The 15,131-nt window shown below is 35.0% G+C and overlaps 1 protein-coding gene across 3 annotated transcripts in view; it reads left to right on the top strand.

The window, feature by feature from the left end:
- Nucleotides 1–494: 494 nt before the first annotated feature.
- LOC138694379 (klaroid protein-like) overlaps nucleotides 495–15,131 on the top strand; it is a 103,885-nt gene continuing 89,248 nt past the window's right edge. For 2 of the 3 annotated variants that reach the window (XM_069818061.1, XM_069818059.1), the window contains exons 1-3: nucleotides 1,026–1,164; nucleotides 1,371–1,492; nucleotides 12,398–12,479. In XM_069818061.1, the coding sequence (XP_069674162.1) occupies nucleotides 1,403–1,492; nucleotides 12,398–12,479 (172 nt within the window). In that variant the 5' untranslated portion in view covers nucleotides 1,026–1,164; nucleotides 1,371–1,402. Of the gene's footprint in view, nucleotides 752–1,025; nucleotides 1,165–1,370; nucleotides 1,493–12,397; nucleotides 12,480–15,131 lie in introns of those variants that run through there. The other variant, XM_069818060.1, reaches the window with a different exon arrangement.

Below are 15,131 nucleotides of genomic sequence, written 5' to 3'. Positions count from 1 at the left end.
TAAAATTATTTAGGGCCAAATTAAAGAAGTACCTAATTTCTCACGCCTTCTATTCTGTAGGTGAATTCATGACATTCAATAACACTTCATGAAATTGATACTAAAACTATGTGTTGTACTAGTAGACTATATTGTAAATCTCGTCTGTATATATTTCATCTAGACTGTGACTATAAATTAAGATTTTATAATAGTATTAAGTTTTTTTGACTTGTTCCATATTCTAGCTGTAAGCATGTATGAATACCATGGAATGTTAATAAATACAATACAATACAATACAATACAATACAAGAGAGAATATTATTCTATGCCATGCATAAAAATTTAATCAAGATTGGATTTTATTTGGCGGAGAAATAAATTCCTAAAATCTGCAAATCAGGCATTAAAATTAAGGAACACGTTGAAAACGTAATTTTTTTTCAGGATTTCAAATATTAATTCATCTGTCAAATCAAATACAACATTGTTGAATTTTAACCGATCCTTCAACTTGCAATACAAAATGAAATATAGGCCTAATAATAATAATAATAATAATAATAATAATAATAATAATAATAATAATAGTAATAATGTCAATTAATTTTATAGACTTCGTAAATCTCCGCGTTTTGCGATAGTTCAACCTGGCAACCCTAGTTACCGGTGCAACTTTATTTAGGTCTATTCATTATTATTTTTTTTTTTTTAGGCTGTGAAATCTTCAATTATTTTGAAGAAGGAAGTTTTAGTAATTAAAACCCCTGTAGGTTATTTTGGATGTAAATTATTTTAACCTAGACATGTTACTTATTTTTTTGTTGATCATTTTTCATATAGGTTAGGGTTGTGCATGAATTGTAGACTTAAGTGAATATCATAAGACTCCACTGACTGGCCTTTACCCTTTCCCCCTTCCCACGAAAAAAGAGTAAAAACGAAAGCAATACTTTTTTAATTCTTGTCACTTTTTTGTGTTTATATACTAATGTACTTCATACTATACTTCTTGCTCACTAGTTTTCAAGAATTCTTGCTCACTAGTTTTCAAGAATTCTTGCTCACTAGTTTTCAAGAATGCTGGTTGATTCGTAGGTTTCTAGAGTCTCCAAAAATATGAATTAAAACTTCTTCAGCTGCCTCTGCGTGCTTTGTGATAAGACGAATTTAATTTTTGAGGTAGGCCTACTTTTAAGATGTAATTATTCACATGGTGAAACAGGAACACAAAAATTTCTCGAGGCCTTTTATTCAGGTCTATAATTCTTTTATGTAAACTTACTCTAAATCTGCAACATAGCCCTGTTTTTTTTTTTTTTTTTTTTTTTTTAAAGAAAATCATACTTTGATGAGAGGTTCAGACATGTATTTTATTTTGTTTTCAGTGGTAATAGCAGTGTACATATGTGAACTGTATATGTTTAACTATGGTCCTACAATCACCAATATGAAAATGGAGATTGATCGTCTCAGAGAAGAAGTGGATTCCTTCAAGAGAGATTTTACAGTAAGTACACCTGGTGGTATCGGGTACTATTTTTAACAACGTCTAGACTATTTTCTTCCTTTATTAAATTTAAGGATATGTTCTATATTCATGAACTTTTGATATAAGATAAATTGAGATCTGGATATTAATATACCGTATCTGGGAGCAAGTGCACACTTTTTTGTTTAAATTTTATGCAAAACTTTGTCAACTCTTGCGGTTATTATACTGTGGAGGACTAGTAACTGTGTCCGTGTGAGAGGGGTCTGCCGCAACCGCGGGGAAGAGGGTAGGTACTAAAGGTTCGGGATGGGGGTGGCCTTTCTATGACATTGACAGACAACTACCAGTTCTGAATATATATTGCGAGAGTGCAGTCAACTTGAGTTTACAGTATTCTTTACATTGTTCAATTCAGAACTTCCTTATACAGTAATTACAGTAAATCTGTGTAATTCAGTGTAGTGCGTATATCTAGTATAGGATTAGTATAGTGTAGTGTAGTGTAGTGATAAAATAGTATAGGATGTGTGTAGCTATAGTATAGGAATAATAGTGCGAGATTATAGAGCAGTGATATTAGCAAGAACGATAGTCTTAAACACTTTCGTTTAGTATGGCTAATAGAAAGGCAAACACAACTATTCATAGTGAAGCAAGAGAAATAATAGCTAACATCATAGAGAAGTGCGATGAGGAAAGAGTGCAAAAACATTTGAGGATTCCCTTAAATAAATCAACTGAAAGAGTGGCCGAATACACTGGAGTAGGGTATAGTACAATAAAGAAGATTAGGAAGGAACATAAGATAAGAAAAGAAAACAGTCCGGATAGACTTCTGAAATCGGCAGGAAAGAAGAGACGAATAATATCTCGTAATATACTGCATGTAGACGACTTCGACAAGTGTGTTATAAGAAATACAATACAAGACTTTTATATTCAAGAAAAGAGAGTGCCGACAATACCTAAACTTTTGATGGTAATTAAAGAAAAAATCAATTTTCCTTGGGGCAGAAAATCACTAAACAGAGTCGTGAAAAGCATGGGGTTTAGATGGAGGAAATGCCAGTCAAAACGAAAAATCTTGGTAGAAAGACCGGATATTATAGATTGGAGGGCAAACTATCTGCGTAAAATGAAGAAGTATCGAGAAGAAGGACGTGAAATTGTGTACGTAGACGAGACGTGGGTCGATAGCAATCTAACTCACCGAAGATGTTGGCAAAGTGATGACGTAATGGGAGTTCAGGACAATATGAATTCGGGGAACAGACTGATAATACTACATGCCGGGGGCGCAAGTGGTTTTCTTGCCGGTGCAGAACTAATATACAAAGCTGGCTCTACAACAGGAGACTACCATGGGCAAATGAATAGCGGCAATTTTCAAAAGTGGGTAGTTAATCAACTTATGCCAAATCTTCAGCCAAATTCTGTTGTCGTTTTAGACAATGCACCATACCATTATATTCAGGTTGATAAAGCGCCATCACCCTATGCCCTCAAAGGGGACATGATAGAGTGGCTGAGAAAGAAAGGAGTCGAGTGCAATGAGACAATGCGTAAGAACGACCTTTATAAACTGATTCTTCCACTGAAACCAAAGGAGAAGACGTATAGAATAGATAACATGTTGTCAGGTAGTGGACATGTTGTGATACGTCTTCCTCCATATATGTGTGATCTAAATGCCATCGAACTCGCATGGTCGAAAATCAAGAGAATTGTAAGGGACACGAATGTTACAGGAGATTTGTCTTTAACAAAGCTGCGCGAAACTACGAAGAACGCAATACAGGAGGTAACACGACAAGATTGGGCAGGTTTCTGCCACCACGTCGCCAATTTAGAAGCAGAATACTGGGAAAAGGACGGAGTAGTTCCAGATGTAATTGACCAAATATCAATCAACTTGGACACTGACAGTGATAGTGAAGCCGGGGGCAGCGATAGTGAAAATGGCAGTTCATCTTCTGAAGAATCCGAGTGAAACGCGACTCCGTCTGCAACCCACTGCAAGCCTAGGCGAAGACAAGGTAAGAGGAAATGTTTCTTGCACGTATAATAGTACGTTTACCAATAAGCTCAACTCCCCCCTCCCTCTTCACTTCCCTCAGAAAACCTTTTCCTCACCAACAAGACCGCGGACACAGTTACCAGTCCTGTACAGTAATATGTACCCGGGGCGTACGCAAGGGAGGGGAGTTACCGGGTTTGAACCCCCCCCCCCCTTTAATTTAAAAAAAAAAGTTACATATAGGCCTATTTCATTCCTGGTATATTTGATTATTTCCATGAAGTTTCCTGTTACCAGTATGTAAAGTAAAGTGTCTTAGCTATCATATACAAATAACTGTTGACTAAATATTGTGTTGGTGTAGGGTGACCAGATTTCCAAAATAAAAAAAACTGGACACTTATTAAAGTTGACATGAATCAACATTTTATCTAAACATTCATTGTTACTTGTGTTTATATTATGTCAGTGAGCAATAAGGTCCAGTTTTACTTATTTTAAAGTAATAAATACTACAATTTTTACAATAACTAGGCAATAATAATTATGCAAGTACATAATAGAGTAGCATGGCTTAAGTCATTGTTGACAATTTTTTATATTGCAACTACGGTATATAGAATGGATTAAATAGGTTAACTTATCTGTTTAAAGGTACTTCAGGTTAATTGAACCTTACATCATATTCATGTCACTGTATTCTGAACTTGTTTCATAACAAAATTTTTTGTCTCATATAACCTTTTAACTATTTTAACATTCTCCATAAAGATCAACTGTACAATTTGCATCATATTTCTTTGATGAGTGAATTTGCTGTAGAAGTGTTGACCTTTCCTTCAGGAAGCTATAGAAGTCCATGCAAGACATATTTTTTAAATTACATTTTGTGTTTAATATGGCCTTTATGGTTTTAACTGAAAAACTGATTCCTTTCGTCAGACCAAATTGAATTCAATAATGAAAACACTCTTTCTGATGATGCATTGGTGCCATGTATTCCTAACACAAAACTTATAATCTGAATTATTTGTAAAACTAACGTATTTATATTTCATAATACGTACAATAAAAGAAAAATAAATATGTTAACAATAATTTAGGGAAACAGGACACCATTAAAAAAAAACGAGACTTTGGCGTCCCGAGCATACTTTTCTCGTGACAGGGGACAAGAGGCTGAAAAATGGGACAATCCCGTCAAAAAACGGGACGTCTGGTCATACTATGTTATTGTGATAATGACACAAGCATTTTTATTATACAAAATTAAACACAAGTTAAAATTTGTTAAAAATTAGATGGATGTGAAAAAATTATGTTTCAAAGATATTTTAAGGATATTCATGAATATGTTCAGAACATAGTATAATATTAATAAATATACCATAACATAATAATAATAATAATAATAATAATAATAATAATAATAATAATAGTAATAATAATAATAATAATAATACACAAAATTTAAAATACCGACAATGTAAATTGAGGACATGGCCCGAATAAGGGATTAATTATAACGAAAAATGGTGTTTTCAGATAAACGTGATTTACGTGTTAAGAAGCTTGCTACACCGATCAAATTCAAATTAGACAAATATTCAGGAACACCGGTACATCCTTATTTAAATTCATTTTTAAATAAATGTAATAAAGGAAACTGTTGAGAAACAGCATCACATTTCTGTAATAAAAAGTTTTGTGAAACTATTTAAATTGCTCTTTTTCTGACAACAACGTTATTTATATTTAATATGCTTAACAAACTTCTAAACCTCTACAAAACTGGTTTATTGAAGGACATAATATTTTTACATGAGTTACATCACAATTTCTTAAATCATATTTCCCCTTTGCATTTATTGTACTTCAATACACTCTAATGGAAATAGAGAATACATAACTTAAACATGTATAAATACAAATATGTTTATTTTTTACTTTTCTTTGTTATCATGCCTCATCAAACGTGTCTTCTACTGCTGTTGATGCTGTTATCATTTGTTCAAACACTGCATCATACCATACTTTTCCTTCCTCATCCAAGAATGGATAGAGACTTCTTACGTGCTTTTCCTTGGAGGGGTTAATAGGTACTGGTTTCATTTGTGGTGGATTCAAAATCTTCATCTCTAACAATTCCACTGGAGTCTTCCAGACATTAAAATGAATGAAAAATAATGAGTATGAGGCTGATGCTGAAACTACGCCAGACCAACTATACAGAAGCTGTTGGTATTTATGCATCAGGAAGCTCACTCCTTTGCAGACAAGAAGCTAGAAAGGAAACTTGTTGAATTTTAGCACCCATATCCCAAAATAATCGAAAAATGGATTGTTGATCATCTTCAGACATGTTGTAATGACAAGTTTTAATATAACACTTTCTTATCGAAACAAATTATTTTCCTATTTGAGTTCCTTTACAAGTCGTGTATGATTTACCACTGTTTCTGCTAGTTCTCCATTCTTCTGTTTTCCACTTGTTTTCGTCCACAGCTTTCTTTTTCCTTTGCTTTTAGACATGGTTTACATGTAGCACAAAAGTCTCACACGTGAACAACCTGCTTGGACTAACTAAACAAACTGAGGTTCCCAGTTACACTGATGCACACACAGCACTATGACAAAACACATCTTCTGTCGTGTGTAATGAACCTAGAGATACAAAACTTTACTACAATGTACTGCAGACACCCTATTTACAAATTCAGCAATAATTGGAAAAGGGACGTATAGTAGTAAACACTCTTATTCGGGCCATGTCCTCAATTATAAACAATTTTAATAATGACACCAGCCTCCTTGACAAAATTCTGCGTAAGTCACTGATACATAATATTGATTTATCATTAATCCATAAGCACACTAGCTGGATTAAAAAATGCCCAGGCATTATTTTATTTGTTGGCAACACTGTCCATCAATTATTTATATTAATCCCACATTTTCAGTATCTTTCTTTCTGTTCTTTGTGCATTGTTGTACGTATAATTGAGTTAGTTTTCTTGTGGTGCCGAAGTTTACACATGGATATATCATGATTAGGTAAGAAGTACCCTGCGCATGTGCTTAAGTAACAGTAATAGCGAATCGTTTTGATTGTGTTCCATTTGTATTTGTTGTTACAAAATGGACTTAGAGAATAGAAACAAAGTTGAGAAATGGTAGGCTGGCTGGATGAAGAAGACGAACAAAAAATTATTCAAGGTGGATCAGAAGACGATGCTGATCATCTCTCGGAAAGTGAACATAACACCGATACAGAACAGGAAGCAGATAATGGGGATGACGAAAATGCTTCACTATCTCAGTTTCCTACTCACAAAGGCAAAGATGGGACTTCTTGGACGGAAAGTTTACCGCCTCGAAATGTTAAGACCAGAGCATGCAATTATTAAACACCTTCTGGGGTGTAAGGGACAAGCTCGTCCAGAAAGTCCCAACACTGGCCATTTACCGTGTTTTTTGGGCTCCTCAACGTTACAGAATTTAATTCTTTAGTTATTTCCAAAACTAGCAATGCTACTTTTAAAAAACTTGCTCTTGACTTGGGGAAAGATGGCTCATCAGTTGAAATTCAAGGATTTGCCTATTCGAAGAATGAAGGTGTGGAGTAACTGATCCAACCAACACAGAAACGAATGAAGATGTCCTCAGGTCGATATGAGGTATGTCCGAGGAAGAAGGATCACAAAGTAACTACAGGTAGCATACTTCATGCCATGATTGTAACAAGATGATTTGTAAAGAACATTAGGTGCATTTTTGCAAGGAGTGTGCTGATGTTGGAAGTGATGATAGTGACTGTGCCAATGTTGATGAGCGTGAGTGATTGAGACCCATAAAATACTCACACTTTTATCTCTACATTTGTGTTAGTTCTGGAATTTTAATATAATATTCTGGTGTTTTTTCGAAGAAAACTTATTACTCAAAGTTATTATTCATATTATGTAGTGTTAAATTACACAAAAGTGATATTAAAATATGTTCTTCATCTTACGATGTTTGGTGACGTATACACGTCCGTTGATGTGACATATTAATGAATTTAAATGCTATTATAGTCACAATCATGCCATGGTATGAAAGAAAAATTTCACAACCTCGAGCGGGAATCGAACCTGCGACTTCCCGTTCTCCGGTCAGGCGCTCTACCACTGAGCTATCGAGTTCGTCTCACGCCAAACCCTTGGAATTATCCTTTCATACTGGCGACTCTGTTATATAGAGTACCGTCCATAGCGTCTAATCTAGTCAGCACTGCTTTTGGGTTGAAAGAAACATGTACAAATGTGTTCTTCATCTTACGATCGAGGTTGTGAAATTTTTCTTTCATACTATGGCATGATTGTGACTATAATAGTATTTAAATTCATTAATATGTCACATCAACGGACGTGTATACGTTACCAAACATCGTAAGATGAAGAACACATTTGTAAATGTTTCTTTCAACCCTTAAGCAGTGCTGACTAGATCAGACGCTATGGACAGTACTCTATAACAGAGTCGCCAGTATGAAAGGAAATTCCAAGCCTTTGGCGTGAGACGAACTCGATAGCTCAGCGGTAGAGCGCCTGACTGGAGAACAGGAAGTCGCAGGTTCGATTCCCGCTCGAGGTTGTGAAATTTTTCTTTCATACCATGGCATGATTGTGACTATAATAGTATTTAAATTCATTAATATGTCACATCAACGGACGTGTATACGTCACCAAACATCGTAAGATGAAGAACACATTTGTAAATGTTTCTTTCAACCCATAAGCAGTGCTGACTAGATCAGACGCTATGGACAGTACTCTGTAACAGAGTCGCCAGTATGAAAGGATAATTCCAAGCCTTTGGCGTGAGACGAACTCGATAGCTCAGTGGTAGAGCGCCTGACTGGAGAACAGGAAGTCGCAGGTTCGATTCCCGCTCGAGGTTGTGAAATTTTTCTTTCATACCAATAGTATTTAAATTCATTGATATTAAAATAGTTTAAAAAGTTCCTAATAATAAATGAAGAGTCCACTGCAAGAATGATGGATGTCACTTTATTGTCGAAAATGAACCAAGACTGTCAATGCATAGCTTAAGACATATAGAAAGTACATAGAGAGTTATATGGCATTAACACTGATAGTCATTGTCCAGTAATGATCGGAAAATCACAGTTAAGCTTTGAGCGCTAAGCATTTCAAACTTTCAATTGCTTCTCCTGCAAAATGTATTCCAAATGACATCCATCATTCTTGCAGTGGACTCTTCAAATGTATAGCATATCAGTAATAATTATTTTTGTTGTTGGTAAGAATTTCTGTATTTTGGGGTAAAAAATACCCAACATGTGTGCTAACGCTACAAAATCATGCACGTGTACTCCCGGGTTAAACATTAAAAGACAAGGAAATCATGAGTATTTCAGACAATATTCTATAGATTTGGAAAAAAATGATTATCATATTTAAAGAGATAACAATGAAATAATATTGTATAATGATGTTTTAACTAATATACATAGTTATATTTTTACTCATTGCATACAGTTTAAAAAATGCACTTCGATAGTGTTGCATTATTTTAAGTATTGTTTTAAATATACAGTATATCGGATTTATCATTTTCATAGCTCACTGGCAAAAGAGAGAGAGAAAACATATGCCATTTTTAAAACCTCAATAATTTCGTTTTCAGTTGACGTATTTTAATAAACTAAAAAGTAAGAACCAGAAAGCTCCACTGCAAACATTTTCGGACTTTTAAAATTAGTTACTAGTATCTATGTAGAGTGGACAGTTGCTAGTAGGGAGGTTAAGTTATGAAAAATAAAAAATTATAAATAAAAATGCTGAAACTTTAGAATGATAAATCATGCATAGTAAAAACATACGGCTACCTCAAGTTAAATTATTATTTTCTTATGGAGGAAGCACCACAGTCTCTCTTTCAGCAGCTGCTACTCAGAGTAGAGCTTAGTTCTTTTTCCAGAAGCCCGCAGAAGATACTCCTTTTTCTATTAAAAGCTTCCTTGCATTGTTCTGGATGTATCAAGGTTGAATACATGCCAATGCATGACATTTTGCTCCACTCTCTTAAAATAATATCCTTGGTGTCTATTGTACAATGAGGCAGGCAGGTAAAAATCTAATGCGCAGGTGATCATGGATATGAAGTGGGAAATGTTACAACCACATTCTCTTGCAGACAACAAGATATTTAATGTTTTATTTCCAAAACAACATACGCTATAGGCCTACCTCATAGTAAGAACGTATACCTCACAGCAACAACTTAGAGTTCAGAGCAGTCAGACATACATTTTAAGCAGCAACAAATATCACCATAAAAGCACCAGGCAGTTGTTTGTTCATTCATTCATTCATTCATTCATTTAGTGTTCTTCCCAAGGGCAGGTCTTTTACTGCAAACCCAACTTTCTCCAACCTTTCCTATTTTCTGCCTTCCTCTTTGTTTTCTCATATGATTCATATACCTTAATGTCTATCATCTGATATCTTCTTCTATCCCGAACTCTTCTCCCGTTCACCATTCCTTCAGTGCATCCTTCAGTAGGCAGTTTCTTCTCAGCCAGTGACCCAACCAATTCCTTTTCCTCCTCCTGATCAGTTTCGGCATCATTCTTTCTTCACCCACTCTTTCCAACACAACTTCATTTCTTATTCTGTCTGTCCACTTCACACTTCCATTCTTCTCCATATCCACATTTCAAATGCTTCTGTTCACTTCTCTTCACTTCGTCTGCCCCATACAATGCCACACTCCATACAAAGCACTTCACTAGTCTCTTTTTAGTTCTTTTTCCAGAGGTCCGCAGAAGATACTCCTTTTTCTATTAAAAGCTTCCCTGGCCATTGCTATCCTCCATTTGGCTTCCTGACTGCAGCTCATATTACTGCTTATAGTACACCTCAAGTATTTGAAACTGTCCACTTGCTCTACTGCCTCATTTAGAATTCGTAAGTTTATCTTCTATATTTTTCTTCCTATGATCATGCTCTTCGCCTTATTTACATTTATCTTCATCCCATACTGCTCACAGCTGACATTTAGCTCCAGTGGCATATCCATTAGTATCATTTCCTCTTCTTCTAACAAAGCCATATCATCCGCAAATATTATGCACTTTATTCTTCTTCCTCCTACTATCACTCCTCCCATGTTCTGAAAACAGTTTTTTTTTTTTACTAAATTCTCCAAGTAGATGTTAAACAGGCTAAGTGGTAAAGGATATCCTTGACGTATTCCTCTCCCAAGTTCATGTCCTTCTGAGATTTCTTTTTATATCCTGACTGACTCGTTTCATATAAAGATTACTGAACAGTCTTCTCTCTTTCCAATCCATACCAATTTTCTTTAGGATCCCCATCAGTTTATTCCAATCCACTCTGTTAAAAGCCTTTTCTAAATCCACAAATACTACATACACTTCTTTATTCTTCTCTAGGTATCTTTTGCTGATTGTCCATAGCAGTCCAATTGCATCTCTTGCATCTTTTCCTTTCCTGAAGCCAAACTGCTCTTCTTCTAACTGTTCTTCCATCTTAGTATATTCTAAGATTCAGTATTTGCAAGAGAATCTTCACTGAGTGCGATATTAGACTGATAGTCTTGAACTCCTTACATTTTTTGGCATTATTTTTCTTCGGTATTGGGATCAACACTGTCTCCATAAAATCTTTAAGCCATTTGCCTTTCTCATTATATTTCGTTGCATAATGATAGAATTTGTTTCTTGTTTTCACCCAAGCATTTCACTAATTCAATGGGGATCCCATCAACTCCTGTTGCTTTCCCATTCTTCATTTCCTTAAGCACTAGTTCAACTTCTTCGCCTAAAATAGAAAATAGTTGTTTGTTATGAAAATTAAAGCATCTTACAGAAACGTTCCTCACATACACTTTCAAGATCTCGTGGCATCCAAAATATCCATTTCCAACCACTAGTTTCTGACGTCAAAATGCTCAGTTTAGAGTCCTCTATCATGTGTATAAAAAAAGGTTGGAGACACCCTGTATATGTGTGTGAATGCTTCTTGAACGAATGGGTTAATTTAAAAAAAATATGAAACAGATTAAAGAAATTATATTGTTGGAAGAAATTTCCACGTCATGTTTTACAATCCAATCATGAGCACCACTGTTTGTAGTTCCTGCCACCACCACCACTGTTATCACTGTAATCGCCATTATAATCATCATCCATCATCAATCATCATCAATATACTTTGTAAATTGGTGCAACTTACCTGTGATACACTACTTAAAGTAGGCTAATACAGTACAATCATTCAAGATATGTTATATTCAGAAATAACTTGATGAATTCCTTTTATTTTCTATTTCCAGGAATACAGATTTAATGATGGTCGTTTACATTTACGTGTACTTTGTACATCTTATGACTGCTTTCTGAATTTTGTGGTGTAAGGCATCTACACTATAGATTTCATTTCCATAACATTTTATGAATGTCTTTGTATTAACTTACTCCTGTAATTTAAATGTGAAATGCTACAATGACCTATAGAAGTATTGAAGATAATAAAAATACCAAATATCGAATACCTCTGTAACTGTGACATAACTATTGAGATTATTGTATCTTGTTTGCTTTTTATATCTGGAGAATATTTTGACATTTTTCATTCTAGTCTTGAAACATTTGTATAGCTGGTTACAGACTACTACTGCTAACTTACTGCTGCTGCACCACCACCACCCCCACCACCACTACCACCACCACCACCACCACCACCACCACCACCACCACCACCACCACCACCACCACCACCAGTCTTAATCTATAGATGTTTCCTCAATACTGATATCCACTATATAGTATGTATTAAATCAGTATTGAGAATATGCTGGTTTCTTATTTTCAGATGGAATTAATTAGTATAAGACGAGACTGTGACAGAGAAATATTAGGCCTTCAATCAATGGTGCATAAAAGAGTATTTGAAGGTAAGAAAACTAAATTTTCATTCTAACCTGATTGTAACAAATTCACATATACAATACATTGTAGCTTCGACTATTATCGTTTCTACTAAGAAATGATTCGCTATTTAGGCCTAATACCTACCATTAAATTTGATTTTCGTCAAAATGATATTAATTGTCATTTTTTATTGATCATTTATTGGTACATTTCTTCTGGATGACAACCATTCGCTCAATGTTGAGCACCTAGTCAATTAAAGAAGCTAGTTTAGTCTATAAAACAAAGATATTGATAGATATTAAACAGTGCTGATTTTTTTTCTCTATGGGACATTAAAAAAGCATACTTGTAAGAAAGAATGTTACCTGTACCATAAAATTGTTTTAGAACATAATTTTAATATATACCTTGACTATAAAACAAAATATACAATATACAAGGTGGTAATAATGGTAATATATCAAGAATTAATATTAGCAAAATACCCAGCAGAAGAGACAAGTTGTTTACATCAGAACATCACTGTCATGTTTCTCACGCATCCACTTGTTGCTCTTGTTTTGAGTAACTAGATATCTTCCAGGTATCCACATATGCAGCTAGGTTGAATAAATTGCAAATGTGGTGTTACCAGTTTGATGAACATCAAATTGTCAATAGTCTTAAAGTATAGTGAAGCTCTTAATGTGGTTAACGCCAGTTCATTTGTGAAAATCCCCTTTCACAATCATTCAGTGGTGGCTACTGGAATGCTGTTAATTGTATTTAGCAGCAGAGATCCTGAACATCTTTTTATTTTCTTCTAAATATTCCCGAAAACATCGGATTGTTTTTCTCTCAGACAGTCTAAATCTTTGACATAAATTTGTTATTTCCTTGATTCACAGTCACTTCGTCTACAAAATTTATGTCTACAGACAGAATGGCTATCTATTTTTATATAATTACACCCACACTTTAATTAGTCTCTAAAGCGGAAGTCTATAATACATTTGATTCATAATTTTAACAGTATAATTTAATGCACATTGGACATTATTTCAGTACATATTATTTTCTTCAATTTTCATCTTCATCAATATCTTCAGAATATAATTTCAGTTGGTATATATATATATATATATATTTATTTATTTATATTTATTTATTTATTCTGGTGAAGTTAAGACCATCAGGCCTTCTCTTCCACACCATCAGTAATAAAATACAATAAGTTAATATAAATAAAAAGAAAAATAACACTATAAACAAAGTAAAGTTACATAAAAATATACACAGATTGCAGTCATACAAACTTTAAGTGAGTGATTATCTCTAAGAGAAATATCAATTTCATTGTTCTCCATATAGGGGAAAGGACTCTAAGAGTACGCACATAAATTAATTTGCTTGTCAGCATTAAAGTTGAGTGATACAGTAAAAACTTTTTATGTCATTGAAGTTATTGAACATTGTTTATTTAAACATACAACACAAATCAGTTACACAAGAAATTATAGATGAGTATTGGCCCTTCAATCAAAATCTGGGCATTGCGCACTCTTGTAGGAACAAGCATCTAAGAGTGCGCATACAGTCCTTCAAGAGTACGCGCTAACATATGTCACAAATAAATACACCAGTTCCCTCATAGCACGAGCAGGATTCGTGCCACCATTCTTTGCAGTTTTCACATTGCACCCAGTCTTCTGTCAACGGTTCCTGATATTTTTCACCACAACCTGGACATAAAATATTGCAATTTTCTTTGGATGTTGTGGGAGTTTCTGGGTCCTTTGACCAAATGGACTTCTGATCAGTTCCTTCGGTTTGTTTCCTCCCTGATGTCTCCAGAGTATTCTTGTATGGAAACAAAGTCATTATTTATGATTTCTTCCCCGTCCTCTTCCTTTTTGATTGGAGGTTTGCTGAAGGTAGACGAACGTGAGCAAACTTGTCCATTCAGATTATTTTTACCGTCAGGACGAGATATAAAATTTGTTTGAAATGTATCTTGACGGACTTGTTGAGATTCCTCTACATCAGGATTTAACTGGACTTTCTGTTGAGGCTTCCTCTCTTCAGTTTGTTGATTTGGTTCTGGTCTAGATGACACGGCAGACGATAGGAAATCATCCTCCGTGAATATTTCTGGGTTGAAAGGGAAGATTCCTGTGGCACGGAATGAATTCTTCGCCTTTTCCAGAGTAGCTACCCTTTCATATGCTCTACAGAACGGAGAAGCCACTTCCCTGTGAGTTATCACACGTCGTGGATTGCGAACCATAAATTTATCACGTTCTGTAGAATAGGCAGATTTAAGGGGCACAAAGAAGCTTTTATCAAGGGGCTGGATCATGTGGCTCGCATTTGGGGCAGAGTAAGAAGTATGATGAAGTGTTCTCTGCAGTATAATATTGCTTCCAAGCTGCAATGCGAAGTGTGGTTATCCAGGATTAGAAGAGCTGGACCAACCTTGGTTGGCTTTACAAATTGTGTGAAATGTTGCACCCATTCCACGAAAAGCTCCGTGTTCATGAATCCAGAATCCGAAATTAGGTGCAAGATGCCTTCAGGAGCATCTCTGTACAATTCAGGATTGAGTCTCTTCCTCGGAAAAATAACAGCTGGAGGAATGTAGATGCCTGTTGGAGGCAGACAACACACAATTGAAACTATCTGTCCTCTCTCAG

The sequence above is a fragment of the Periplaneta americana genome, chromosome 2 (genome assembly GCF_040183065.1).
Source record: "Periplaneta americana isolate PAMFEO1 chromosome 2, P.americana_PAMFEO1_priV1, whole genome shotgun sequence".
NCBI classification, from domain to species: Eukaryota; Metazoa; Arthropoda; class Insecta; order Blattodea; family Blattidae; genus Periplaneta; species Periplaneta americana.
Note: the sequence above shows the minus strand (reverse complement) of the source record. Positions and strands in the feature narration are given on the sequence as shown.